The sequence below is a fragment of the Dermatophagoides pteronyssinus genome, unplaced genomic scaffold (genome assembly GCF_027571235.1).
Source record: "Dermatophagoides pteronyssinus isolate colony J.1.1.1.1 unplaced genomic scaffold, Derpt_VIB-CSIC_2022.12 sq0015, whole genome shotgun sequence".
Lineage (NCBI taxonomy): Eukaryota > Metazoa > Arthropoda > Arachnida > Sarcoptiformes > Pyroglyphidae > Dermatophagoides > Dermatophagoides pteronyssinus.
In genome coordinates, this window is record NW_027461539.1 from 602,632 (window position 1) to 629,102 (window position 26,471).

The window sequence follows — 26,471 nt, forward strand, 5'->3', positions numbered from 1 at the left end:
ATTCAATGCAGCATCAATCAAATTAGGCTGATGTGTCAATGCATGTTTCGTAAAAACTATGTTCCTGTTCATAATCGTTGGAATTTTGTTGCCAATTTATTTTCTCAAACTGTATGTCAGTTACAAACATCAAAAGATTCGAACTCAATATTCGGTAAATGGTAATGACAAAACGGTTGCTTTCTTTCATCCATTCTGCAATGCAGGTGGTGGTGGTGAAAGAGTCTTATGGTCTGCCATCAAAGCTCTACATCATCAATATCCGCATCATAGTTATATCATCTATTCTGGTATTTCATTGTTTTTTATCCTTAAAAGTCTCCATTAATAATGATATTACTTAATAGATAGGTATAATGTAGAGCCATCGACCATAATTAGAAAAGCTAACCAAACATTTCGATTGGAATTGGACGAAGAAATAATGAATGTGCACTTCATACAACTCCGACTATGTTGGCTACTTTTGGCAAAATATTATCCTATTTTTACTTTGCTCGGCCAGAATATCGGCTCTTTGATCGTTGGACTTGAAGCGATGCTTCGATGTCCTCCTGATATTTATATCGATACAATCGGTGTCAGTTTCACTTATCCTTTGTTTCGTTGGTTTGGCTCAGCAAAAGTTGCTACATACACTCACTATCCAATGATCAGTACTGATATGCTACAAGTGGTCGCCGACAATCGGTCCACATTTAATAATCGACCTCTTATTGCTCGAAGTCGCTTCTTGACCAAAATTAAACTAGTCTATTATCATTTGTTGGCTTGTTGCTATCGTATGGCTGGCAACAGTGCAAATGTCGTAATGGTAAATTCCACTTGGACAAGAAACCATATTGAACAGCTTTGGAATCGAACAGTGGCCGTTGTCTATCCACCATGTAATGTGGACAATTTACGTAGTCTTGGTCTAACCAATAAGAAAAATAACATGATTATATCATTGAGTCAATTTAGGCCTGAAAAAAATCAAAAACTTCAATTACAATCGATTTCCAGAATGATTGACATTTTGCCGAAAAATGAATCATCTGAAAAACCACTTTTGGTCATGATTGGCAGTTGCAGAAATGAAGAGGATGAACAACTGGCACAAAATCTAAAGAAACAATCAATCGAATTAGGTATCGAGAATTGTGTCGAATTCAAATTAAACATTGTATATGATGAAATGATTCGGATGATGGAAGAGGCTAGCATGGCCATCCATACAATGACTAATGAACATTTTGGCATCAGTGTTGTAGAATTTTTAGCTGCTGGATTAATAACCGTTGCTCATAATTCGGGTGGCCCAAAATTGGATATTATCAATGAAAATGAGACAGGATTCTTGGCTGATGACTGTGATCAATTTGCACACCATTTGTATAGAATAATGAAACTGTCTGACGATGACAAACATAAAATTCGACTGAAAGCGAGAAAATCAATGGAAAAATTTTCACAGCAAAATTTTGAACAATCATTTCGTCAACAAATGTCTTTATTGCTTTAATCTTATAATATTAATTTTTCTGACCGGAGGCAGTCATAAAGTTGTCAGCAAGTGAACCGAGAAAGCCACTGTTATTAAGTATATCAATTCAATCATTGTTTTTTTTAATCAAAAATCAATGTACATACCCTAATTCTTGATAATGTTCAACTTTTTGCGGTGGATCAGAAGTCTGCTCTGTGTTTGCAACAGAATTTTTGCTCATAATTTTGGTCATTTTATCAATCTCTTCATCCAGTGAAGATAGGTCTTTATCCGAACGACTTTTTGATGCAATTTTCTGTTGAATGTTTCGATTAGTTTGAGAACCAGTATGTTCTTGGCTGCAATTTAATATATATTCTTTAGCCACCTTGAATGTCACGAATGAATAACCAAGTTCTGAATTTTGTGGTAAATACCAGCTGAACGAATGAATAAATTCGATAGTGGAACAAAAATGATTAGGCTGACAAATGCAAAGAGAGCATATTACAGCGGCTAATAGATCATCGGACATGATGTAAATTTTGTCACGAGAACCATTTCCTGTGAATGGCCATTCATGTTGGTCGACTGTTTGTTTTAATTGATCGTTGATGGCGTCCAATGTTTGTCGCATGCAATTCAATTTCGCCAACGGTGTACACAAAAGTGAACTCTGTAATTCATCGAATTTGGCATGGATTGTTTCGGATATTGCGAAATTTTCGAAAGCTTTTTGTGCTCCAAAATCGGTAGGTTTCATCGCTCGTGTTTGATTGCTCATTGCCCGGCATTTGGTAACAAATATTTCATCCTGCTGGTTCATTCGCTTTTCAATCATAGATATCAGTTGGTCATATAACAATCCAATTGAATAGCTTTCAATAGTTGCACTTAACAGTTCATTGCTATTGCGTAACGTTCGATTTTGGCTGCGACATTCATCAGCGAACACCTGTATAATAAGTCCGATTTTTTAGACCGTCCAAATGAAAGTTTTGGCAATACTGACTGCAACATTGTGATCGATTATTTTTTTCAATTTGGCGGCCACATCGTCCATATAATCGGGCAAAAGTATGTAGGTGTTGATCAATTGTTTAATTTCCTCATTTAATCGATCTAGTTTAGTGGGCGATATTTGTTGAAGAAACTGCTTACAACTATAATAAGTTTGCCATTAAAAATGATGAACAATTAATAAACAAGAACTTACTCTTGGAAAGTATCAACTTTGATTTCATTCGATCGTACATCAAAACTTTCATAATTAAGCTTTGAATTCAATGCAGAGATCAATGGTTTTTCACAGATGAATATGCTGTACTTTTGATTGGCCTATGGTAATTGACGAAGGTCATATTGATCAATCATCCATCAGCCATACTTACATTGTTGTAGGCTTTCTCTTCGTTTAATATGCGTATTGTTTCATGATTAACGCCACCGAATCCTCTTGTAACTTTAATGAGATGATCATCGATTTGTACATGAAAATTTTGCTTATTATTGTAAGACAAAAAGTGGCTACCAACAGAACAGTAGGAAGGAAGGAATAATATCAGTAATTATTATTCAATTATCATAGCTGCACGTACGATTTGAGCAATGGTGATGGCTTCAGAATATGCGAACAAATAAATTTATCATTCAATTGTTTAGGTTCATACGAACCATTCACCGGAACACAGACATGGTAACAATTATCGAGAATTTCGTCGTACCGTTTTTTAAAGGTATTCTAAATGGATCGAAAAATAATAAATTACTGAACTGATCTTAATCCAATTGATTTACTAACCACCAAAGTTTGAAAAAATAGATTATCATCCAACGACGTCATTGTTGATTAAAAAGTGAGTTACAAACGATTCTGGATCATATAAACAAAACCTGAGACTATGATCAGCCACCAGATGGTGTATCAGCCATTTAAAAAAAATGTAACAAAGAATTCAATTTAAAAAAAGTTTTTATTCAAAGATATTAAAATGAGTGGGATTAAAATCGAATAAATTTGAATTGATTAAAAATTAATAAAATTTATCTATGAAATACGACCATAATGACTAGTTTTGACGTCGGTGTGTGAATTGGCGGTGGCTATTAATTTTTGGACGACAGTTATAGCTTTTTCAATAGCTCATTAGCTGATTGTTGAAGCTCGATTCAACTTGTCCAATGGATGGCTTTTGCCATACGTTTTCTTTGATTTTTTCTCAGCCGTTAAAGTTGCTGACATTATGGCCGATTCGATGGAAGATTTTATTGATGATGAGGGATGATTGAAAGACTTGGACAATTTTAATTGACCATCAAAGTTTGGAGAATGTTTAAATGGTCGCTCGCTCATGGATTCACTTTCATCAGTACGAATAGTGTTAGCCGATGCATTTGAAGACGATGATGGATCATGTTTATAAGTCTCAAGTCGTTCGGCTCTTCGTCGAACAAATCCATCATTATGGCTACACTTTGTTTCATCGTTACAATGATGACATGTCATCTGCCTTAAGAATTGTAAATCTAGAGGAGTCATTAACGCCCATGTTTTGCCCATATGAGCGAGTTGCCATTTAATTGATGATCGTTTGATACGGTGATTAGATACTGACTTGTGGCAAGAATTCCCACAATGACGACAATGACCTTTAAGACGACTACAAGCAGCTTTATTTCCATTTAATTGATCATCATCGGCTATGTTGGGCAAACTGCATGTTCGATGTAATGGCTGTAACAACTGATGGCAAGTTACTATCTCATTATGTTGGTCATTGTTGCCGGGAAGGACAATGGGTCTATCACAATCGTCGTCATTATTATTGCTGTCCATTGAAGATCGGACTGCCAAACTTTTCTTACATTTCTTCAACGAACTGTCCGATGATGATACAGTAGTCGTCGTTGTTGATAATGGTGAATGAATGTGGCAATGATTGCTGTCCAACATGATCATCTGATCATAAGATAAGGCCCGTTTGAGTAAACCGCTGCTCGCCTGATCCGAAAATTGCGAATATACAGCGGCATTTGATTGATGAGCAGGATTTTCACAGGAGGAAGATGATAGATATGTTGACAGACATTCGATTTGATCGTCAATGTGGTTGGATGAATGAGCGGCTGTCATACTACTATTGGTTGGTGAAGGAGGTATCGGTGGTTTCATTAAACGGGAATAGACGAGAGTCGAGGGAGCATTTAACTTGACTTGGTCACATTCACCAGTGTTCCATTCATTTGAATCACATGTTTCGCTGGTCGTCGATAATTCTCTCGATTCAAATTGACAGGCCAAATTGGATACGAGACCATTTTTGGCTATAAAATTCTTTTTGAAAAGTAGTGAGCCAGCACCACTTTTAGTTTCTCGACTTATCGCATTTGGATTACCGGCTACGATATTTGGTACACCGACTACCACCGAATTAGTTGGTTGTTTGTTTTCGAAATCTTCGATCCGCTCTCTCACTCGTGAACCTGTTATTTCTAATCTCTTAAAAAGATCTATTCGACTTAATTCCTGGTCGGTGGAAGTTTTTTCTTTGGGCCATTGCTTTCTGACTGATCGTTTTCTGCAATTCGATTGCTGCCGAAAAATCAGCTCGTCATCTTTGGTGTCACATTTGGGCGGCCAAGACTTTCGTCGATGAAATCTAAATGCATTTTCTTTATCTGCTTCGGCTTTACGATGAAACAAATTGCGAACACGATCACGAGTTTGTATCAGAAAATTCTTTCCTCTTGATTGATGGTTATCACAATTGCTTACACACGAACTTTGCAGTTCGGAATCGGAGTTTGATTTCCACATCATACTATTCTTATTATTACTAATCAATGAAAATGAAAATATCGATTACAAAAATAAAAAATTACAATAAAAAGGCTTTATAGTACCTAGCAGCGAGCATTCCCTGGTAGATAATTAATTGTTGAAGGAAGGCAGGATTTGGACGGATCGTACTACGATGAGTGCGTACATATTGAAGTGCTTCATCAAGATCGTAACATTTTTCCTTCATAATGTAAGCGACAACAACACTGGCCGAACGAGAAATGCCTTTCTTACAGTGGACCAATACTTTAACACCTTCATCCCTATTAAATCAAATAAAATTCAAGTAAATTACAATAGAACTAATGTATGAATGATAAGTTACTTTGCTTTCCGAATGTAATAATAAGTATCATTCAAATGTCGAAGCATGTCAGTTGCTTCATCATCTTCAACACGGATATTGTAGTAATCAAAATAGCCCGGGAAATAGTTGTCAATCTCCGATGTGACGTTCAAAATTTTCTGTACCCTGAGTATAGACAAAAGGTCAAATCTTAAATATCAACGATTTGATTCATACAAACCCTTTGCCTTTGAGTTCTTCAAAATTTGAAGCATTCCATTCGGACCCAAGGTACAGATAATCGAGTATCTTAGATGGCTCTTCAAGCTGGCCCATGATCCGAATCATTTCTTTATCAATAAAGGATTTATAATCACTTAGATCACGACCAAGTTGCGCCTCCAATTCGGAACGAATCTCTTTGGAAGTGACCTGTTCCAGATCGACTGAGATCATTACTTCGCGCAATTTTGTGGCGATAATTTCTTCGAATTTCTTGTTATCACTTGATCTAACAATACGAGACAAAGATCATAACATTATATTTGGGCCATAATGACAAAATAAAATTACCTAGTTAATTCATGGACATTATTGTAAATGTTTTCCCATTGATCGTTCACTGTGTGCCTATGCATGATTACAGAGATAATGAGAAACAATAGTCAAAATCCATAAAAATAGAACCAACCATTCATGTAGAAATCGAGAATTAGATTTTATATTATTCTTATAGGCAATGACCCATTGATGAGAACCATTGCCTTCATAATGATTATTTTTGATCGATTTCTTTGTTGCTAAATGCAGCGATTGAAATATGGACCACATGGCTTGTACGGATACTGGCTTAAATATATGATGACGATGGCCAGTAGTGATACGAAATCCACTGTCAAAACAAATGAATAAAATAATATTGAAATTGGTGTTAACAACAAGTGGTCATCACTATAATACTAACCCGTCCCCATCCAACATGATTCTCATATCTTTCCAAATGGGCAACACAAGGCCAATGGTTGCTTCATTATTATAATCAATGCCTAATAGACAACTTTGATCCATTTCATTGGTCACAACCAATAAATATCGAGTATGACCTAGATCCAATTGCGATTCTAGTCTCACAGCCTATCAGAATGATAGAACAAAGTTAGTTAAATGGGCAAAACAGATTCTGACATGCATACCATTTTCATTGTATCTTCTGGTCGAAGAATTTCCAATATCGCTTTAAGATGTTTTTGTATTAGTTCACTAATTGTAGCAGTTGTAGCCGATGCAGCTGTCCGTGAATATCTATGACATTCATTATGTGGAAAAATGATATCGGCATCCCTAACGGCTATGTAGATTTCACTTAATCTGATCATAGAAGTCGAATCGGATGTATTCGCTTGTTCGTTGTTAAGATGGCCTATGATGGCTCTATCATCTTGTTGATTTAAATGCCGTGATGAATTATTATGAACTGATGCTGTTGTTGTTGATGATGATGATGATGAAGATGAGGATGAAGAGTTACCCGCTGGAACAATCCGTTCAATCGTAATCATGGCCATCTTTTTTTTTGTCACCAGCGTAACTAACGGCAACACCGTTATCCAACAACAACAACAAAAATCAACTATCAACAAACCATGACAAAGAAATAAGTTCGAAATTCACAAACAAATCACTAATTTCAATAGATTGATTGATTAAAAAATAGGAAACACATAGACACCCATTCAATAATAGAAAGGAAGAATAAAATAATGATAAAATTATCTTAGCGTTCGTGGACAGTGGATTTAAATCAACAAGATGGAAAATTTGTTTAGCCTAACTAATGTTTTTTTTTTCTGTGATTGGGCAGTTCTCTGCTCAGTGGTTGAGCTTTGTCGATATAAACTAGCCTATTACCAAATTGCACCCGTGTCGACGATAGCACATCGCAAATGGCCGTGGTCAAGCAAGAGCTTTTAGTTTGTCTGTTTTTTGTTTGATAATATTAACGAATGAAGAGAGACCTATAGGTGCGAATAGGTTAATCTAGATACCACTACCACTGTTATACAGAATATTGATATTTGAAGGAAATATATTACTATCGTCGACAATTTATCGAGAAAATTTCTAAACATTTAATATGGCACCCAATAGATGGCAATATTGGCGATGCCAAAAAGGTCAATCATAAACCTTCACTGGCAACTTGATCGTCATCACATTCTAATCGTATCAGCATTCGAATACCATTATCTTACTCGTAACTTTAAATTTAAATTTTCACTAAAATAATTCATCATGTTTGTTTGCGTACCAAAACGTTTACTTAGTCAATTGAATGCCTTTAATCATTCATTACGAGCATTATCTACATCACCCAAGGTAATTCACAAAAAAACAATTCGGTTATATTCAAATTTCAAATGTTTTCGCGGTCAGATCAATTCCAAGGTCACTGTTCTAGGTGCCAGCGGCGGTATTGGTCAGCCTTTGTCATTGTTGATGAAACAAAATTCGTTAGTCTCTGAATTGGCTCTTTACGATATTGCTCACACACCCGGTGTTGCGGCTGATTTGAGCCATATCAATACTAAAGCACGTGTGGCTGGTTTTGTCGGACCTGACCAGTTGGCTGATGCATTGAAAGGTGCTGCTGTTGTTGTAATACCAGCCGGTGTCCCACGAAAACCGGGCATGACTCGCGATGACCTCTTCAATACGAATGCTTCAATTGTACGAGATCTATGCGAAGCGGCTGCACGCAATTGTCCAACAGCTTTTATCGCTATTATTTCGAATCCTGTCAATTCTACAGTACCGATAGCATCTGAAGTGTTCAAAAAGCATGGTGTCTATGATCCAAATCGTATATTTGGCGTAACCACATTGGATGTTGTTCGTGCCAACACTTTTGTAGCTGAAGCTAAAGGCTTAGATCCTTCGACAGTGAATATTCCAGTCATCGGTGGTCATGCTGGTATTACCATTATCCCATTGTTATCTCGTGCCGAACCATCGGTATCGTTTAGCGATGATAAAGTGGATGCATTAACCAAACGAATTCAAGATGCTGGAACCGAAGTGGTGAAAGCTAAAGCAGGAACTGTAAGTTGCTAAATTATTAATCACAAACATTTATAACCGAAATTCTGATAATTACAGGGTTCGGCAACATTATCTATGGCTATGGCTGGAGCACGTTTTGCAATTTCGGTATGAACAATTTTGTGTCCTTTTAATTTTTGCTTTCTTCTCACAAACCTCTTCGTTCATAGTTATTGCGAGCATTGAATGGCGAACAAGTTGTCGAATGTTCGTACGTCAAATCGGATGTTGTACCCGATTTGAGCTACTTTTCAACACCATTACAATTGGGCGTAAGTTGGATTATTTTTTTTTCTCGGTGATATATAAAACTTTTTTTTTCAACTTGCTAGAAAAATGGTTTGGTCAAAAATTTAGGTATTGGTAAGGTGAATAAATATGAAGAGGAAATGATCCAAAAGGCAATACCCGAATTGAAAGCATCTATCAAAAAAGGCGAGGATTTTGTCGGCTCCAGTTAAATCTCGGATAATTTTCCTTCAACCAGTATAGAAAAAAAAGACAAATCTGAAATAAATTGTTGAATCGCAAAATTTATTATTATTAATAAGGATTATTTTAATTTCAATTAAAAAAAATGAGTTATTGTTTGAGCGATTGTCAAATTCAATGTATAAAAGTATGAATGAGGATACAGAAATGTCAGATAGTAGGCAGTGTAATGTATACAGATAAGTGATGATTTATCGAGATCAAATTGAATATCTGACTGATTCTGGTCAAAATAAAAAATTATTTTTAAAAAAATAAAAATAATAATCGAGGCACCTGATATGAAGGAAAATCAAAAACAAAAAAAAATTGTAATGGGTCATTCATTAATGAACGCCAAAAAAAAAAAAATAATTAAAGAGATCGTGCAAAATGCAATAGACCAATTAAGGTTGACATTGATTTTACAAACATTTGATCGATGAGAATTAATTAATGAAAAAAAAATAATAAATCACATATCACTTGTTTTTTTTTTGGACGGAAGGAAGCGGTAAAATGACCACTTCGATCACAATCGATGGGTAAAAAGTCAGTAAGGCGAAAAGTTTAAGTAAACAATTTATTTTTTTGTCGCTATCATTCCCAACAATGTGGCGACGGTGGTAATTCCGATGGATGAGCAACGGATGAACTGTGAATTGAAAGAAAAATGAAATAAATATCAACAATAATAAGAAACAAGAAATACCTGGCAAAATTTTTAAATGAAGCCGATAATGGATTGATACAAAGAGGCACCTGATTAGATGCTAAACATCGTTGCATGATTTCTTTGTGTAGACGTTCTGTTCATGACAAAAGTTATTTAGAAATGTTATAGAAAAATCGATATACAATTCATACCTTTTACAATCTGAACAGATGTTAATTCTTTTTCGAATGAATTGTCGAATGGATGAGGAGAAACGGGTTCAAGATCGTTACAAAATCTACGTGTATCACCAACAGTGTAGCAACATTTGCACATACACGAATGATAACGAGCGCGACCTTCCGATAAATATGGATGGTTTAATGCTGTTGCTGAATTAATGCGTTTGTCCTGAAATCAATGTTTAAAAGTTAAAAAATGCGATTAAGTATTCGTAAATTACTTACCGGATTAAAATTGAGCATTTGACAAAGTAGGTGTATAGCTTCGCTATTGGCGTGATTAGATAGTTTGGCCAATGAACTCAGACGATGTATCTTCATCGGTTGCCGTAGAACATGAAGTCGAGCAGCTTCACAGGCGTATCGCATATCGTCCAATGATGGTGTGCCCAGAAGATCAGTGATTAATTCGAGCTAAATGGTTTGTGATCGAATAATAATGATTCATTGTTGAAAAATCTAATGAAATTACCAACCTGTTGTATTGGTGTTTGAGCTTGAAAAAGAATGCGTCGACCCAGAAGTTCGGCAAATATACAGCCAATAGACCACATATCGATAGCTTCATGGTAGTATTTAGCTCCCATCAACAGTTCAGGCGCTCGATAGTATTGCGTAACGACCTCTTGTGTCATCTTACGAGAACGATCATTCTCTTCTACGCGTGCCAAACCGAAATCACAAATCTGTCCAAAATTAAAGGAAATATTTTTGTCTCAAATGCTTACTTGGCATATTTATATTTGAACTTACCTTGAGCAAACAATTACTGTTGACAAGTAGATTGCCTGGTTTTATATCACGATGTAATATTCGGGCCGAATGTAGATATTTGAGGCCACGAAGCATTTGATAGAGGAACACTTTGATATGATCAGGAGTTAAAGGTTGTGAAGAAACAATAATCTTATGTAGATCACTTTCCATTAGCTCCGTAATAACATAACTATCGTTTCGAAAATATTAGTCATTAGGATTTCTATATTTTTCTATTTGATATACTCACATTTCCTGAAAAAAATTTATGAGAGGCGGCTGAAGAATGTCCAATGCTGACAATACCTGAATGAAATCGATTATGAAGTGAGAATGAAGAAAAAGAAAAATGATTGCTTTCCTATACTTACATTGTCATGTTTGAAGAAAGATAACATCTTGATTTCACGAAACACGCGTTTACTCGATATGAGATTCTGAAATACATTTGGCATCTTCTTCAAAGCTACACGCTTACCATCTCGAGGATCGGTGACAGACCTACAGATTGGTACATATCGATTTTAGATCATTTAAATTTACAAAAGCAAAAGTTTAAAAAATGTTAGATAATTTATGAAATTAATGGGGCAAAGAAGTTTGCCCCATTTAAATAAAAACAAGCTTGAATCGAGATAACCTAGATGGCAATCCGAATGTGAACAATTAACTGTTCAACTCGACAAAAAATGGCAGATTAAAGGCTAATTGCTAAGAATGTCAGTTGACAATCACTTAAATGATTGATCTAATCCATCCTGATATTGCCTACATTAATAATTAGTTCCGAGAAAAATTTCTTACCAAACAACACCGAATGCTCCATAGCCGATAGGCCGATCTGGTGGCAAATCCACATTAGTAACATTGTTGTGGCAATTTGAATGATGATGACCATTGTGATTAACCTGATGATGAATTTGTGCAGTCGGTGGAGAATCATGAATATGATTGTTATTGACCAGATTATGGTGATGATATCCACCACTGATAATGTGATGGTTATTGGTATTTTGACCAAACGTTGAATGGACAGTATGATGGTTGTTATTGTTATTATGATGATGATGTTGATGGTAATCTGGATGATGCACAAGAAGTGGTGTCGAGGACATTGTTGGACCTGATGGAATCGAATTTGTTGATGTTCCTGCGATTGCTGAATTGTTTGTCGTTGATGAGGTTAACCGCAGCTAATGCATAATAAGATTGGGCAGCAGCAGCAGCGGCTGCCGCTGATAACATTGCTGTCTGTGATGATGGATGTGACTGCGGTTGTGGATGCGTATGATGAGCATTCAAATGAGATTGATGGTGATGACGTGATGTTTGAGCATTTGATACCATCATCATATGAAACCTTCTTCTTCACCGATAAGAATTATCGATCACTCTTTTCAAGAGTATCATCAAGTCGAAAAAGAAATTGGACACAAAACACTTTTTGAAGCACAGAATTTTTTTTCTCGTTAACTTTGGTATATGACAAATCAAACACAGTGTTGTCGTTCGAAAACAAAGGATAGCTTTAAATTTTTGACGATTGTGTGTGTTTGTGTGTGCCCCACAATGGAACACTACACTTAGTTGTATTCGGTCGAATAATAAAAACAGCAATGTTTGATGATTGTTGTTGTGAGACCAGCAGGAAAAAAAATGGTTCTCTAACTTTGCCAAGGGGAAAAACTATAGACAACAAAAAAAAACCCCAAGCAACAAACAAGAGCCAATTCGAACGTTTGTTTCTCTCTTTCGTGTTTCTATCGAGCTCATTTATTTAAACTACACTATCCCCGAAACACACAGCAATGATGACCGATGATCGAACCGATCGAATAGACCGAGCACAAAAACACCACAAAGACCTAGCTAGCTCATAATATACGAAAAGGGACTCTCTTTTTTCTCTTTTGTCATCTTTTTTTTTCACTTCTTTCAATGTGCGTGGTACTTACAACACTATTTTGACAACAACAACAACAACGAAAAAAGGACAGAAAAATTAACAGCCGAAGAAAGAAGAAATGAAAAATTCAAATCATCAAGGATGATTGTGCTGTGTATGTATGTACGAGAAAACGAACGAAAAATTATACGAATAAAAACGACCATCGACTAACTAACTAGCTCTTTGCACTAATGGAGCAAGAGTGTAACAAAAGAATTTCGAAATCAAAAAAAAAAAAAAAAAATGCCAGCCATACAGCCGAAACAAGGGAGAGCGCACAAACCAACCAAAAGTTGAATTTTGTATATGAAAAGAGAGAGAGAAAGAGAGATCGAAACAAGCTTTGGCTGCTGCTGTTGTTGTTGTTGGAACATGACAAATCTAATCTTAATTTAAAAAATCCTACCCTATTTTCTACATTTTAAAAAAATGTATATTTTTTTCACCTGAGATCTATAAATGAGAATTATGGCTTTATTTTTAAGGCTTATATCAACTAAATAATGTTTTGGGGAACTTATGTTGAGAAAACTGGGTAGAATTCAACTTGCTAAAAAAATCAGAGAGAGAGAGAGAAAACACCACCATCACCACCACTACAACATTAAATTCACCGATAAACTCAGCCAAATGATAACGATGGTCGTCATCATCGTCTATACGAATAACGACCATAACACAATTTATTTTATAACAGACGACCATTATCATCCTCTTTTTTTTTACAGATCGATTGAACTAACAAAAACCCATACACACAGCTGACATCGATTTGGATTCGATTCGCCATCATCATCACAAAAACACCAAGATTCCCTGTATTGTGTCGATTTTTTTGGTCCCCGATTAATTGAATGAATGAATGCACATGTTCTTTTCTCTTTTTTTTTCAGTTCATGTATATTATTGCCTGCTTGACGTCGTCGACAACGATGATGATGATGATGATGATGATTAGGCTGTTGGAAATTCGACAATTTTTTTTTTTGACGAGAACGAGAGCAGATGTGTGTGTGAGTGCAGGGTTCGAATATAAATCGAATGAATGAATTCGAATGCCAAAAATGATGATGATAGCCCTATTGGCGATACTGACTGAAAGTAAAACAAAAATATGTCTGGGTAAATACTTGCAAATTATACAAGTAAATAGAAAATTGTTGAAACATGTTGAGAAAAAAATGGATATTTTCTTTGGCGTTACATTAATTGTATACAGGGAAAAATTGCAAATTGGAATTTCGAATCATTATAATGTCATTGAATAAATTTTAAAATATGTAATTTAGTGTATTGCGCAGTTTTGCTGAGCATGTCGAAATTTCAAATTCAAAAAGTAAAGCGGCAAAGTTTGAATTTTTTGAAAAAAAATTATGATAACTTTATTGGCAATGTTTGATTAGCCCATTCGGGAAAATTATTTAAATCAAATATCCAAACACCCAATGTATTGATTGAAATAAGTTGTAATGTTATGGCAATAATATTCATCAATATTCCCGGTTTAATCATGTCTACAATGCTTGTATTAAGACATTCAAATACAATTGCATTGGGTGGCTAATTTTTTCCAAGTGTAAAAATAAAAATTTCATTAAGAATTAATAGATGACAAAATAAAGACTAAACACACAATAAGAGACTTACAGTTGATACGGGAAACATGAAAGCAAAAGAAATACAAATAGTGACCGGTATCATAAATCGTAATGGATTGATATTCATTTGAATAGCCTATTTCAGTGATAATCGTTGCAGATTAGAAAAGTAGCAGTTAAAACACTTTGAATCAATCAAATGATGCTTACCAAATTACTAACTACCGGTAATATAACATTTGCCGTAGCAACATTACTTGCCATTTCGGTAATCGAACCACCCAATATCGATAATACAATCAATGTCACAATAGGATTCAGATGTACATAACTTAATTGCTTGCTAAACCAACTAGATAATCCAGATTTCTATAAAGATTCAAAATAAAATGATTACCAAAATAAAAAAAAATGGAACCATCATCATTTTGGAATACCTCGGTACCATAAGCTAATGCAAATCCACCACCCAACAATATGATTACACCCCAAGACATTTTTGTTTTGACTACATCCCAACATAACAACCGTTGATTGTTACTTTCATTCGTCGAATAGAATTGATGAAAATTGGCTGGTACAAGAAACAATAAAACTGTAATTAATATGACTGGTGTTGCATCCTTTATGCTCTAAATTTTAATCCATCATTAACCAGTTAATTATTTTAGGTCATTATTTTGGGTTATAACAAAACAAAAAAAAAACATTTATCACTAACATGTGGATCTGAAGAAATATAATCAGCCCATCCAGGTATTATTTCCGGATGTCTTGAAAACCAAAGTGCCACCAGAATTAGAAAAAATATCATTACACCGTATTCATGGAATCTTAATATTCCATTTGAAAAAAAATATCGGTTATATTCACTCATTTGATCAAATGATCATTACTATATTTTGCTAAGCTTACGTCATTGGACCAAGATGTGAATATTTTTTCCGGGCTGATTGTTTAATACGTTGACTAGCTTTTTGAATGTCAGTGCTAGTGTTCAGTTAATATTTTTGGGTGCAATAAATGAATTTTTTAACAAATTTTAAATTGTCAATGTCAATATACAATACTTACATAGAAGATCGTGCATACATTAGATACAGTAATAGCCATGCTGCCATTATGGTCAAACATGCCGATGGAAAAGCAAAGAAAAACCATGAAAGAAAACTCATATCTTTTTTATAATGACTAATAATAATTTGAACAACAAAAAAAAAAAATATTAACGGTGTTTTTGTTTTCATTATTATCATTATTAATTTATACCTGAAAAAAACATCTTGAAATACTAGATTTGTTCCTGTACCAGTCAATGTTGCCGTTCCACCAATATTGGCTATCATTATATTTAAATCAATTTCTTATTTAGAATTTTTGTTTTTTTTCAAAATCACTTACCCGAATAAGCAATGGACAAAAGAAAAGCTTTTCGTAAATTATTCTATACAATATTCATTTTATTTTGTATTTTAAAATTGGTGATACTTCAAAACTTACATATCTTATAGCGGTTGAATCTGATATTTCATTTTTATTATTTGTTGATTGTTGTTGTTCACCATTTTCATTAGTTTGTTGTTCAACATCTTCTTTGTTCATAAGTGCTAATTATCAATTTATGAAATTATTTACATCATTCAAATGTAATAATATCATAAAATTCATTAAACAAACCTATTTCACGAAGTATATCATCTACAATCGGTATCATCATAGCTGTTGTGGCCGTATTATTAATCCACATTGATAAAAACATAGTAGCAATCATTACACCGGCCATTAACATTGGTATACTTGAACCAAACCATATAATAACTTTAAGTGAAATTCGATGATGAAGATTACAATGTTCAAGTGAAATACCCACTATTAAACCACCGAAAAACATCATATTAGCTGCTTTCATATAATTCTGGCTTATCTCTTCGGTTCTATAATTGTTTATCAATTCAGTTGTCAAATGAATTTTTACTATAATAATACTTACGAAGCAATTTCTAATATAGGAAACAAAGCGACTGGAATCAATGCTGTTATATAAAGATTGATCGGTTCGAATACCCAATAAAGAACCATAATGGCCATGACATAAGCACCTGTGTTCAACTAATCGAAAAAAATTTCATTTTTTTTCGCTAATCAATTCCATTACACTACCTTATTATTCAAATCAAACAATAAAGGACATAGAATAATTGGTACGATTAAGCCTAATATGACACGCCAACTTCGTCGCAATATGGTCAACCATTTAGATGACTTTGATATTGTCACATTATCGATCATCTTGATCGTTTTTTTCCAATTCAATCGAGGAATGATGGATAACACTTGTTGATTCGAAACAATGAAAAAACTAAAATCAAAAAAATGTACAAAGTACAAAGAAAAACACATTCAAATCTACAACAACATTGATACAATTCTTCCATTAAATTGTTGTCTTTTTAACTAGGATCAAACGCATACATATTGCAACAGTATTAAAAAAAATCCTCAATCCATAATTACTATTTGATAGTCATAATGACTTAATAACCGAGTAATAAAAAAAACCTTGTGACATATGAATTAGTATGTAGGATATAATCAGTAGATCACAAAAACTAAACTAAGGACAAAAAAAATATACAATCGACATTGCAAAGTAAATCTCAATGTTATAAAATATTCGATCAAAAAAAAACAACATCTCAATTTTAGCTATAATATAGAGGAAACAAATTCGAATAAGTTACGTTTCTGGATGACCAGATATCAAAAATAAATCTTTATTTGTGATGCTTTCTATACAATGAACAATTAACCAAGATTTATGATAACAGGATTTAGAAATTACTTTCAGGCATATGGTTTTATTAAAATTGCCACAAAATATTTTTCCATCTGGTATGATACAGGTAATTATTACAGAGACAATTAAAAAAAAATAGGTTGCTTGTTTCAATGTTCATTGATCATCAGCAGCCACCGGATCAGCATAATCATATGCAGCATCAGCTTCATCTTCTTCATTGTGAAACAATCGTTCTCTAAATTCGGGATGAACAAAAGAATAGGACAAGAGTTAGGCAAAGATATAATCAAAGATTGATACATACAAAAAATAAGGTGTCTTCAATAACCGAAAACCGAATCGTCGTGGACATATGGTTTCCAGATAATAATAGATATGACCAACAGCGATACCCAATAGGTCGACAAGAATTGAATTACCCAAAATAAATGAAAAACCGAATAGTACCCATGGGAGATAAGGAGCATGAAAATGAAATAGGCCAAAGAAACTCATAAGAACATGTTCATTTTGACGGCTCCAAACGTAGACTAACATTATTGTAAAAGCATGACCCAAGAAAAGAAGATTTACGAAAAATCCCATTATCTATCCAGATCAAAATAAATCAATGATTATAATTTTTTTAAAAAATGATAATTATTTAAATGAAATCATAACATACACACATAAGCGAAGCACCAATCAAAAACATATAACAAAAATCAGCGGTCCGAGAACGAAAAGTACCTTCTTCGAGCATCGCACAATGTCGATAAGTGAATATTATGTTGAACATAAAACTGAAACCAAGTGGCCCATGAAATAGGAATGTCGTTAAGAGACGCCAAATCTGAAACTTTTGGAATATCAAATTTGGATTGAAATAAAGCTGAAATGGTGAGACTAGTTCCAATTGCTACAAGATACATGATTGAATAATTAACATAAAATAATTATAATTCTATTGAATCACAATTTACCACGGCCAACGTTGTCAGTACACAGGCAGTAGTATAGGCCCGGGTTACTGGCGGCATCGACATATAAAACTGTAACAATGTTGGCAATTCAGCCATTTTGGGTCTTTTGTTTTCCTGGTTATTTTCAATTGATGTTTTAAAGAAAAAGAATCAAATATCAAATGATCAAAACAAAAAATTTCCTTAGGCAACGTCAGTCAATTAACACGACCACTTTTTTGTTTATGTCTATTGACACGCAACAACATGCATGCGATTGCCAAATTGTATCGAAATAGCCAATGCGATTCTTTACTAAATGATTAACATTGATGATTCGATTCAAATATTTAAAAATGATTAAGAAATAAAAAGAATAATGTATCGAAATCTTAATTAGCTAATCATTTGTTGACAATTTACAATCATTTAAATATAAATATAGCATTACATTTACAGTCAATGGTCACTATCCTCATAAGGATTGAAACTGAAGTTGCATAGTAAGTGCTTTCTGCTTGATGACAAGATTTTTCACATCTTCGAATGTAGTCGAACTATTGATAGCCCTTTCTAAATAATCGATAGATTGAGAAAAGTTTTCCAACTTAGAACACAAATCGGATAGCATTTCGTATGCAAAACTACATCTTGAATCCAATTCCAATGCTTTGTCTAAGTGAATATAATAAAAATTTTAGGATCATAGTGATGAATGAATTTATGCTTACCCAAGTATTCTTTGGCTTTATCGAACGAGCTTTCCTCGATGAAGATCAAAGATCGATAAACATACAATGTGGGATCATCGGGTTCTCTATCCAATGCTTTTTGAATGACGGTTGCCGCATCGCTAGTTTTGTTTTCGCTTAATAAAATCTGTTCATTTCATTCATTGAATTTTACAAAGTTTAGAAATACTATCTAACAATCAATTACTAAAGACATACTTGAAAATAAAGCAACGATAACTCGTTAGAGGTGGAAAAACGTTCGATTTGTGATTTGAATTCTGATAATAAAATTAAGGAAAAAAAAATAAATAAAAATCTCTCAAAGAAAAAGAAATTTCAAAAAAGATATGCACCTTGTAGGATCTGCTCTTTTCCAATAAAATTATTAGTCATGATACTTTGTTGGTATTTTATGAATAATCGTTGACCAATGGCACCAACAAACGATGGATCAAGTTCGATGGAACGTTTTAAATCTTGAATTGATTCTTCATATTTCCGTTGAACAATGTACATCTAGTAAATGGAATTCGATTGGTTATTAAGCCATTAAGGAAAAAATCGAACATTTTACCTGTGATCGAATATAATATATATCAGGATTGTCATCATCCAGAGCAAGTGCATCGGTCAAATATTGGTCAGTTTTTTCGAGTTTATTATTTTGCAATGAATGTTCAGCTAATTTGAGCAAAGCATTCACTTTATAATCAACATGATCACATGTTTCAAACAATTTCATTAATCGTTTTTGACCATCATCATGTTTGCCAATGTACAGTTCGATTGATCCTGTGATAAACATCCAAAAATTGGTTTCAATAAAAAAAATTGGTTAACCATACCTTTAAGTAACAAATCATCTTGGTTTAGGTCATCATTACGAGCGAGCAAATCATTAATGATTGAATCATAATTATTGCTCATTATTTCTTTTTCACGCAGTTTCAATGGATCGCGACTATATTTATTCAAAAGATGTTTGAAAAGATATTTTTGGAATGTATAAACACTTCGTTTGGACATAACTTGTTCGGCTCGTTTGTAAGCATATTTTTCCAAACATTCGGACAATAGATTCATGTAGTCAGAATTCTGAAACTGTGATAAATTAGATGCTACATAATAATCACAGCATGCATCTTCATAGTTGGCTATTATTTCATATGCTAAATAAATAAAAAAAATTCGATTAATTGAAGAAAAAAAATCGATTGATGATGAATCAAACCTTTACCACGACGAAGATAAGCTTTGACATAGCGTTTATCATTTTCTATGGCTTTGGTCGAATCATGAATCACTTGTTCAAATTGTTTCATGTGTTCATAACATGCTGCTCTATTCTGATAAAATGTGGACATTTCTTTTCGTTTGTCCGGTGGACACAATTGAATGGCTTGTGTATATAATTTTAACGCTTCTTCATAGTTTCTCTTACGAAATAATTCATTACCCTTATTCTTAAGTTTAATTGCTTCATTCAATTTAGCTTTAATCTGTTTGTAATTATAATTATTAAAATTTTCATAAAACTAATATGTCATACTAACCGGATCTTCGGGCACATCTTTTGTTTTGTTGTTTTTCTTTTGTTTTGATTTTTCATCATCAAATTTATTGTAAAAATAATAATAATATAGACATAAACCAGAACCGATAAGAACCGGTGTTGCCAATAACATTAATTTTAATCTATTCGATGATAACAATTGTGATTGTAATCCCGATATGATCATTGTTTCAATTTAATTCAATTTCCTTTTAGAAAAAAAACGATATAAACAAAAAGCTATGTAGACAAGAATGATTAACAATGACCAATCCAATCGACTAAACAATAAATTTAATGTTTAATGTTGGATTGGAATTCGGTACGATAATGAGATGGGTAAAATACCACATGTGATCTATGATGATCATGAAGAGTAATATTTCCAGCAATTGAAATATCATTGGTTGGAAAAAATTTTCCGGCAATATTTGTAGCGCGCCTCTGTGAATCAAGTGACGAAAGAAAGGGAGAGGGAGAGCCATAACTCGGTTTATTCGAAAATACGTTTGCCACACTGAAGTGACAATAGCACGTTTCAGATATTCGATTATTTCGGTTCTATTGTTCTTGAGTGTTGTAATTGAAAGTTAACTAAAGAAAAATTTAATAACAATCACCATCGCCGTATTTTAATAATTCTGTCCCCGTGACATCTTGACATTAATCTAATTGTTTAACAATGTCTGCTAAAGTTGATGAAACCGAAAACACTGATACAATGGATAATGATCAAAATAAATCCGACGAAACAGATGATAAATGTCAAACCGATTCGACAAAAACCGCTAATAATGACATCGATATGGTTGTTGATGAATCGCAAGCTAATAAACCGACTGTATCAACAACACCAATGGAAGAGGACGATATGGAATCAAAAGCCGATTCATCTAATGAACCAGATGATTCTCAATCGACAACGCCGGCCGAATCAGCTGTGGATGAATTCGCCAAAATGATCTCGTCGAATGATTTTGATGCACGTGTCAAAGAAGATCGTTCAAAACGTTTTGATTATCTACTTAAACAGACTGAAATTTTTTCTCATTTCATGACAACCGGTGTGACACCATTGGCTGATTCAAATGCGACAGCAAAACGTGGACGCAAACCAAAACCAAAAGAGGCTCCAACAACTCCAGCTCCAGCTCCTCCTCCCCCTCCTCCTGAAGCTGCAGCTGCAGCTTCTGCCCCTGGTGATCATCGTCATCGGATGACCGAACAGGAAGAAGATGAAGAATTGCTTTCGGCTACAAAAAAACCCGTTGGTTTTTTTCGTTTCGAACAAAGTCCTACTTATATTAAAAACGGGGAAATGCGAGACTATCAAGTGCGTGGTTTAAATTGGATGATAAGCTTAATGGAGAATGGTATCAACGGTATTTTGGCCGATGAAATGGGTTTGGGCAAAACGTTACAAACCATCTCGTTGCTTGGCTACATGAAACATTACAAAAATGGCGCCGGGCCTCACATGGTTATTAGTCCAAAATCAACGTTGACTAATTGGATGAACGAGATACGAAAATGGTGTCCAAGTTTAAAACCTGTTTGCCTTATCGGAAATCAAGATGCTCGTAATGAGATTATTCGCGATATTCTTATGGGTCCACCCAACAGTTTCGACGTGTTGGTTACATCGTACGAAATGGTTATCAGAGAGAAAGGTGTGCTAAAAAAATTCAATTGGCGCTATATTGTTATTGATGAAGCTCATCGTATCAAAAATGAAAAAAGCAAACTGTCAGAAATTATTCGTGAATTCAAATCGACCAATCGTTTGCTATTGACCGGTACTCCATTGCAAAATAATTTGCATGAACTGTGGGCTCTTCTCAACTTTCTTCTACCTGACGTGTTCAATTCGTCAGATGATTTCGATTCATGGTTTAATACTAATTCTTGTTTGGGTGACAAATCTCTTGTTGACCGTTTACATTGTGTTTTAAGGCCATTCCTTTTGCGTCGTTTGAAAAGTGAAGTGGAGAAAAAATTGCCGGCAAAAGTTGAAACAAAAATCTATGTCGGTCTTAGTCGAATGCAGCGAGAATGGTATACGAGAATTCTCATGAAAGATATTGACGTTGTAAACAATGCTGGTAAATCAGACAAGCTTCGACTATTGAATATTTTGATGCAGTTGCGTAAATGTGCCAATCATCCGTATTTGTTTGATGGCGCCGAACCAGGTCCACCTTATACTACAGATATGCATCTTGTGGACAATAGTGGAAAAATGGCCATTCTCGATAAGTTATTGCCACGGCTTAAAGAACAAGATAGTCGTGTCCTTATCTTTAGCCAAATGACTCGAATGCTTGATATTCTCGAAGATTATTGTCTTTGGCGTGGATTTAAATACTGTCGTCTGGATGGCCAGACTTCGCATGAAGACCGAGAACGAAGCATAGAAGAATACAATAAACCAGATAGCGATAAATTTCTTTTCATGTTAAGTACACGTGCTGGTGGTCTTGGTATCAATCTTGCTACGGCTGATATTGTCATTCTCTATGATTCAGATTGGAATCCACAGGCAGATCTTCAAGCACAGGATCGTGCACATCGTATCGGTCAGAAAAAAGCCGTTCGAGTTTTTCGATTGATCACAGAAAATACTGTGGAAGAACGAATTGTTGAACGTGCAGAAGTCAAATTACGTTTAGATACGTTGGTCATTCAACAGGGAAGACTTGTCGATGCTAATGCCAACAAATTAGGCAAAGACGAAGTATTGGGTATGATTCGTCATGGCGCCGATCACATTTTTGCATCAAAAGACAGTGAAATCACCGATGAAGATTTGGACGCCATTCTAAAGAAAGGTGAATCGAAAACTGAAGAAATGAAAAAACGTCTCGAAACTTTGGGTGAATCACAGCTAAAGAATTTCACCCTTGATACGAATACTGACAGTGTCTATCAATTCGAAGGTGAAGATTATCGAGAAAAACAAAAGTTGGCCACGTTCGCTTGGATAGAGCCGCCAAAACGTGAGCGAAAAGCTAACTATGCAGTCGATGCGTATTTCCGTGAAGCGTTACGTGTTTCCGAACCGAAAGCACCGAAAGCTCCTAGACCACCAAAACAACCAAACGTACAGGATTTCCAATTTTTTCCACCTCGACTTTTCGAATTATTAGACAAAGAAATTTATTATTATCGAAAAACTATTGGCTACAAAGTACCATTAAATCCAGATCTTGGTGAAGGAGCGGAAAAACAACGAAAACAAGAGCAAAAGTTGATCGACAAAAGTGAGCCGCTAACCGAAGATGAACAACAAGAAAAAGAAGAATTATTACAAGAAGGATTTATCAATTGGTCTCGAAGGGATTTTAATCAATTTATTAAAATGTGCGAAAAATATGGTCGCGATGATATTGATTCAATTTCTAAGGAGATAGAAGGCAAGATGCCTGAAGAAGTTATTGATTATGCTAAAGTATTCTGGGAACGATATCAAGAATTGGCTGATAGTGAAAAAATTATTGCACAGATTGAAAAAGGTGAACAACGTATTAAACGACGTCAGGATATCAAAAGAGCAATCGAAATGAAAATGCAACGATATTCGGCTCCATTCCATCAATTGCGTATCAATTATGGCGCTAACAAAGGAAAAAATTACATCGAAGAAGAAGATCGATATCTCATTTGTATGCTTCATAAATTGGGTGTTGATCGAGAACAAGTGTATGAAGATTTGAAATTAGCCATTCGAGAAGCTCCACAATTTCGTTTCGATTGGTTTCTTAAATCTCGTACAACTAGTGAATTACAACGTCGTTGCAACACGCTTATCACATTGATCGAACGAGAGAATCAAGAATTGGAAGAACGAGAATTGGCCACCAAAAAAGCGACCACCACCACTAATCAACGAGGTAACAAATCCAACTCATCTAAAGGAACAAGGTAAGTTTTGAAACAAAGTCAAAGTTAATGCTAATTAAAACATTCTGATTTATCCATTATTTAGGTCACGAAAATAATCGAATAACGGCTGCAACAAGACGAATTTAAACTTTTTAGATTCCAGATTTCATGTTCATTATAAAAATTATCATTTTGTACTTTTTTCCGTCATTGTTTATAAAAATTTGTTTTCTCCATTTTATTTACAGATCCAAAAAAAAAATTAAACAATAAACGTATCATATTTGATTGAATATTATTTTAATAATTGAATAAATTAATCACAAATTCTTATATCACAGTTAAAGGTAAATTAATCTTAATTTATATCATAATGTACGATAAATAGCGCAATCAGTAATAACATCATCATAGCTTGGCGGCGCTTCAATATCATTATTTGCATTTAAATCTTCGGAATCGGAACCAGAACCAGAAATGGTTTGTTCTTGCGATATTAAGTGAAGACGATCATTCATCGATGAGACATTATCATGTTCAATCAAACTACTATTATTGGTCGATTCGTTTTCAAAAATAAGTTCTGTACATGATTCTAATTCATTGTTTGTAATAGTCGATGTATTGCTTTCCGTAGTAACATTTGTTGACTGTGTAATTGACATTGATGGTTGTTGTTGTAAGTTATGATCGCCATGAACATCGACAACAGTTTCTAGATCTCGATTGATATGATCATTTAGCATTTGTTGAGCATCGATTGGAAGCAACATCAAAGGTCTGGAACTGTTAGCATGGTGTTGTTGTTGTCGTTGTGAACTCATCGCTGTTGATGATGTGATATCTAAACTGGTGAAACATTGTGGCAGCATATTGATTGATAAATGACTTTCGAATATATGACTCTCACGTGTTTTACGTTTGCAACGTTTCGATCGATCACGTTTACCAATCATTGACCGACGACGATGATGGCAATACTCTTCTAACCTCAGTACACCATTACGGTAGATAGATGCACCAATTATTATGAATAATAGACCGGCTCCAATCAAAATAAGCCATTGTTGATTTAATGTTTGAAAAAATTGTATCATTGCAATTGCTATTATTAGGCTGGAAAATACGCCCAACACGTAAGAAAAATAGAATTGTATACATAAACAACAAGATCGATATCGTGATGATCGATCGAATCGACATGTAATTATATTTTCGGTACGATCTACCAATTCCATCGTATCAAAATAAGATGCTTCAAAATTCGTTTGAAACATTACAATCCATCATCATTTTGAATGTAAGTAAAAAAAAATAATGATGATGGAACGTCGTAGCCACCACAGAATAAAATGACTACGCGTTATGATGTGGATAACGAGGACAGCTGTTGGATATATTCGTTGCCAACAATTTGAGTAATATAACCGGACAGACACTCCAAACAACAACAACAAAAAAAAAATACTATTCAATCAACAACAACAAAAAAAAAGACAACAGGTTCTCTCATCGTTCCGTTATGTATCCACATCACGCCAAAAAAGTAAAGACGATAAGGCGATGCTTGTGTTTGTTGATAATCAAATATCATGATGATGGAACCTGATCAGGAAAACAACAATGGTCCAATGTTGTTATTATCTCTTTTTTTCTTTCTCTCTATCAATGTTTATTATTCCACCTGCACAGTAAAAGCAATGTTTCCATGGAGATGAGATATACACGATTACAAACGTATTGAAGAAAAAAAAACTGGGTCGTTATCTCTCTTACCGTTAACTTATTGATGATGACCGATAGAGAAAATAAATTTGATCCAAAAGGCAATTTTTTTTTATTCAATTTTAGATTCACATGGTTTTAATATATCATCATCATCATACCATGTGGAACCTGCATACTATATTTTCAATCAAATTACCAACTAATCATAAAATATTGATTGTCTAGCTGTCTATATTCGCTGCATTTTAAAAATATTAAAACATCAACATAATTAATGACAATGAAATTTGGTTACACACACAAATACTTATACACACATGATTATTTTCTTAAGAAAATACTTGGACTAAACACATACACACACACATACAATGATTGATATAGAGATTGGAATGAATATGAATTGTTGTTCAGTTTGATAAATACTGTAACAACATAACAAATGAATAAATAGAATTTGCATCAAATAA

At 34.2% G+C, this 26,471-nt stretch overlaps 9 protein-coding genes across 10 annotated transcripts; 3 read left to right on the forward strand and 6 right to left on the reverse strand.

Moving 5' to 3' along the window:
• Positions 1-58: 58 nt before the first annotated feature.
• Positions 59-1,637, forward strand: Alg11 (ALG11 alpha-1,2-mannosyltransferase). Its single transcript, XM_027341297.2, has 2 exons — positions 59-290; positions 348-1,637. The coding sequence occupies exons 1-2, from the start codon at positions 59-61 to the stop codon at positions 1,502-1,504; spliced, it is 1,389 nt and encodes a 462-aa protein (XP_027197098.2). The 3' UTR covers positions 1,505-1,637.
• On the reverse strand, positions 1,475-7,612 carry ssh (Protein phosphatase Slingshot). The gene is made up of 13 exons (XM_075822090.1): positions 6,789-7,612; positions 6,560-6,729; positions 6,287-6,487; positions 6,169-6,225; positions 5,837-6,106; positions 5,635-5,781; positions 5,372-5,572; positions 3,643-5,304; positions 2,860-2,995; positions 2,685-2,806; positions 2,481-2,631; positions 1,633-2,423; positions 1,475-1,572 (listed from the first exon to the last, which is right to left on the reverse strand). The coding sequence occupies exons 1-13, from the start codon at positions 7,158-7,160 to the stop codon at positions 1,515-1,517; spliced, it is 4,338 nt and encodes a 1,445-aa protein (XP_075678205.1). The 5' UTR covers positions 7,161-7,612; the 3' UTR covers positions 1,475-1,514.
• A 153-nt stretch (positions 7,613-7,765) lies between these two features.
• On the forward strand, positions 7,766-9,287 carry Mdh2 (malate dehydrogenase 2). Its single transcript, XM_027341302.2, has 5 exons — positions 7,766-7,971; positions 8,029-8,694; positions 8,752-8,802; positions 8,865-8,966; positions 9,027-9,287. Exons 1-5 carry the CDS (start codon positions 7,888-7,890, stop codon positions 9,153-9,155), a joined length of 1,032 nt encoding a protein of 343 aa, XP_027197103.1. The 5' UTR covers positions 7,766-7,887; the 3' UTR covers positions 9,156-9,287.
• Positions 9,228-12,978, reverse strand: nmo (serine/threonine-protein kinase nemo). The gene is made up of 9 exons (XM_027341291.2): positions 11,623-12,978; positions 11,190-11,319; positions 11,069-11,124; positions 10,816-11,008; positions 10,539-10,748; positions 10,288-10,476; positions 10,033-10,231; positions 9,878-9,974; positions 9,228-9,820 (listed from the first exon to the last, which is right to left on the reverse strand). The coding sequence occupies exons 1-9, from the start codon at positions 11,931-11,933 to the stop codon at positions 9,766-9,768; spliced, it is 1,440 nt and encodes a 479-aa protein (XP_027197092.2). The 5' UTR covers positions 11,934-12,978; the 3' UTR covers positions 9,228-9,765.
• Positions 12,979-14,130: 1,152 nt separating this feature from the next.
• LOC113791504 (Na(+)/citrate cotransporter-like) lies at positions 14,131-16,811 on the reverse strand. Its single transcript, XM_027341292.2, has 13 exons — positions 16,525-16,811; positions 16,355-16,473; positions 16,042-16,298; positions 15,865-15,971; positions 15,766-15,808; positions 15,634-15,703; positions 15,439-15,555; positions 15,280-15,354; positions 15,086-15,197; positions 14,802-14,996; positions 14,575-14,733; positions 14,414-14,500; positions 14,131-14,326 (listed from the first exon to the last, which is right to left on the reverse strand). Exons 1-13 carry the CDS (start codon positions 16,762-16,764, stop codon positions 14,138-14,140), a joined length of 1,770 nt encoding a protein of 589 aa, XP_027197093.2. The 5' UTR covers positions 16,765-16,811; the 3' UTR covers positions 14,131-14,137.
• A 286-nt stretch (positions 16,812-17,097) lies between these two features.
• Der-2 (Derlin 2) lies at positions 17,098-18,262 on the reverse strand. Its single transcript, XM_027341310.2, has 4 exons — positions 18,127-18,262; positions 17,829-18,062; positions 17,469-17,752; positions 17,098-17,399 (listed from the first exon to the last, which is right to left on the reverse strand). The coding sequence occupies exons 1-4, from the start codon at positions 18,220-18,222 to the stop codon at positions 17,318-17,320; spliced, it is 696 nt and encodes a 231-aa protein (XP_027197111.1). The 5' UTR covers positions 18,223-18,262; the 3' UTR covers positions 17,098-17,317.
• Positions 18,263-18,278: 16 nt separating this feature from the next.
• On the reverse strand, positions 18,279-20,775 carry Tom70 (translocase of outer membrane 70). Of its 2 annotated transcripts, XM_027341294.2 has the most exons (9): positions 20,393-20,775; positions 20,071-20,338; positions 19,685-20,008; positions 19,414-19,631; positions 19,193-19,355; positions 19,056-19,117; positions 18,837-18,984; positions 18,557-18,780; positions 18,279-18,420 (listed from the first exon to the last, which is right to left on the reverse strand). In XM_027341294.2, the coding sequence occupies exons 1-8, from the start codon at positions 20,576-20,578 to the stop codon at positions 18,581-18,583; spliced, it is 1,569 nt and encodes a 522-aa protein (XP_027197095.2). In that variant the 5' UTR covers positions 20,579-20,775; the 3' UTR covers positions 18,279-18,420; positions 18,557-18,580. The 2 variants fall into 2 exon arrangements, with proteins under 2 accessions (XP_027197095.2, XP_075678196.1); XM_075822081.1 differs by lacking the exon at positions 18,279-18,420 and having other exon boundaries at positions 18,474-18,780.
• A 79-nt stretch (positions 20,776-20,854) lies between these two features.
• Positions 20,855-24,606, forward strand: Iswi (nucleosome-remodeling ATPase imitation SWI). The gene is made up of 2 exons (XM_027341282.2): positions 20,855-24,312; positions 24,377-24,606. Exons 1-2 carry the CDS (start codon positions 21,074-21,076, stop codon positions 24,387-24,389), a joined length of 3,252 nt encoding a protein of 1,083 aa, XP_027197083.2. The 5' UTR covers positions 20,855-21,073; the 3' UTR covers positions 24,390-24,606.
• Positions 24,492-26,325, reverse strand: LOC113791516 (uncharacterized). Its single transcript, XM_027341305.2, has one exon. The coding sequence runs from the start codon at positions 25,548-25,550 to the stop codon at positions 24,642-24,644; it is 909 nt and encodes a 302-aa protein (XP_027197106.2). The 5' UTR covers positions 25,551-26,325; the 3' UTR covers positions 24,492-24,641.
• Between the last annotated feature and the right edge of the window lie 146 nt (positions 26,326-26,471).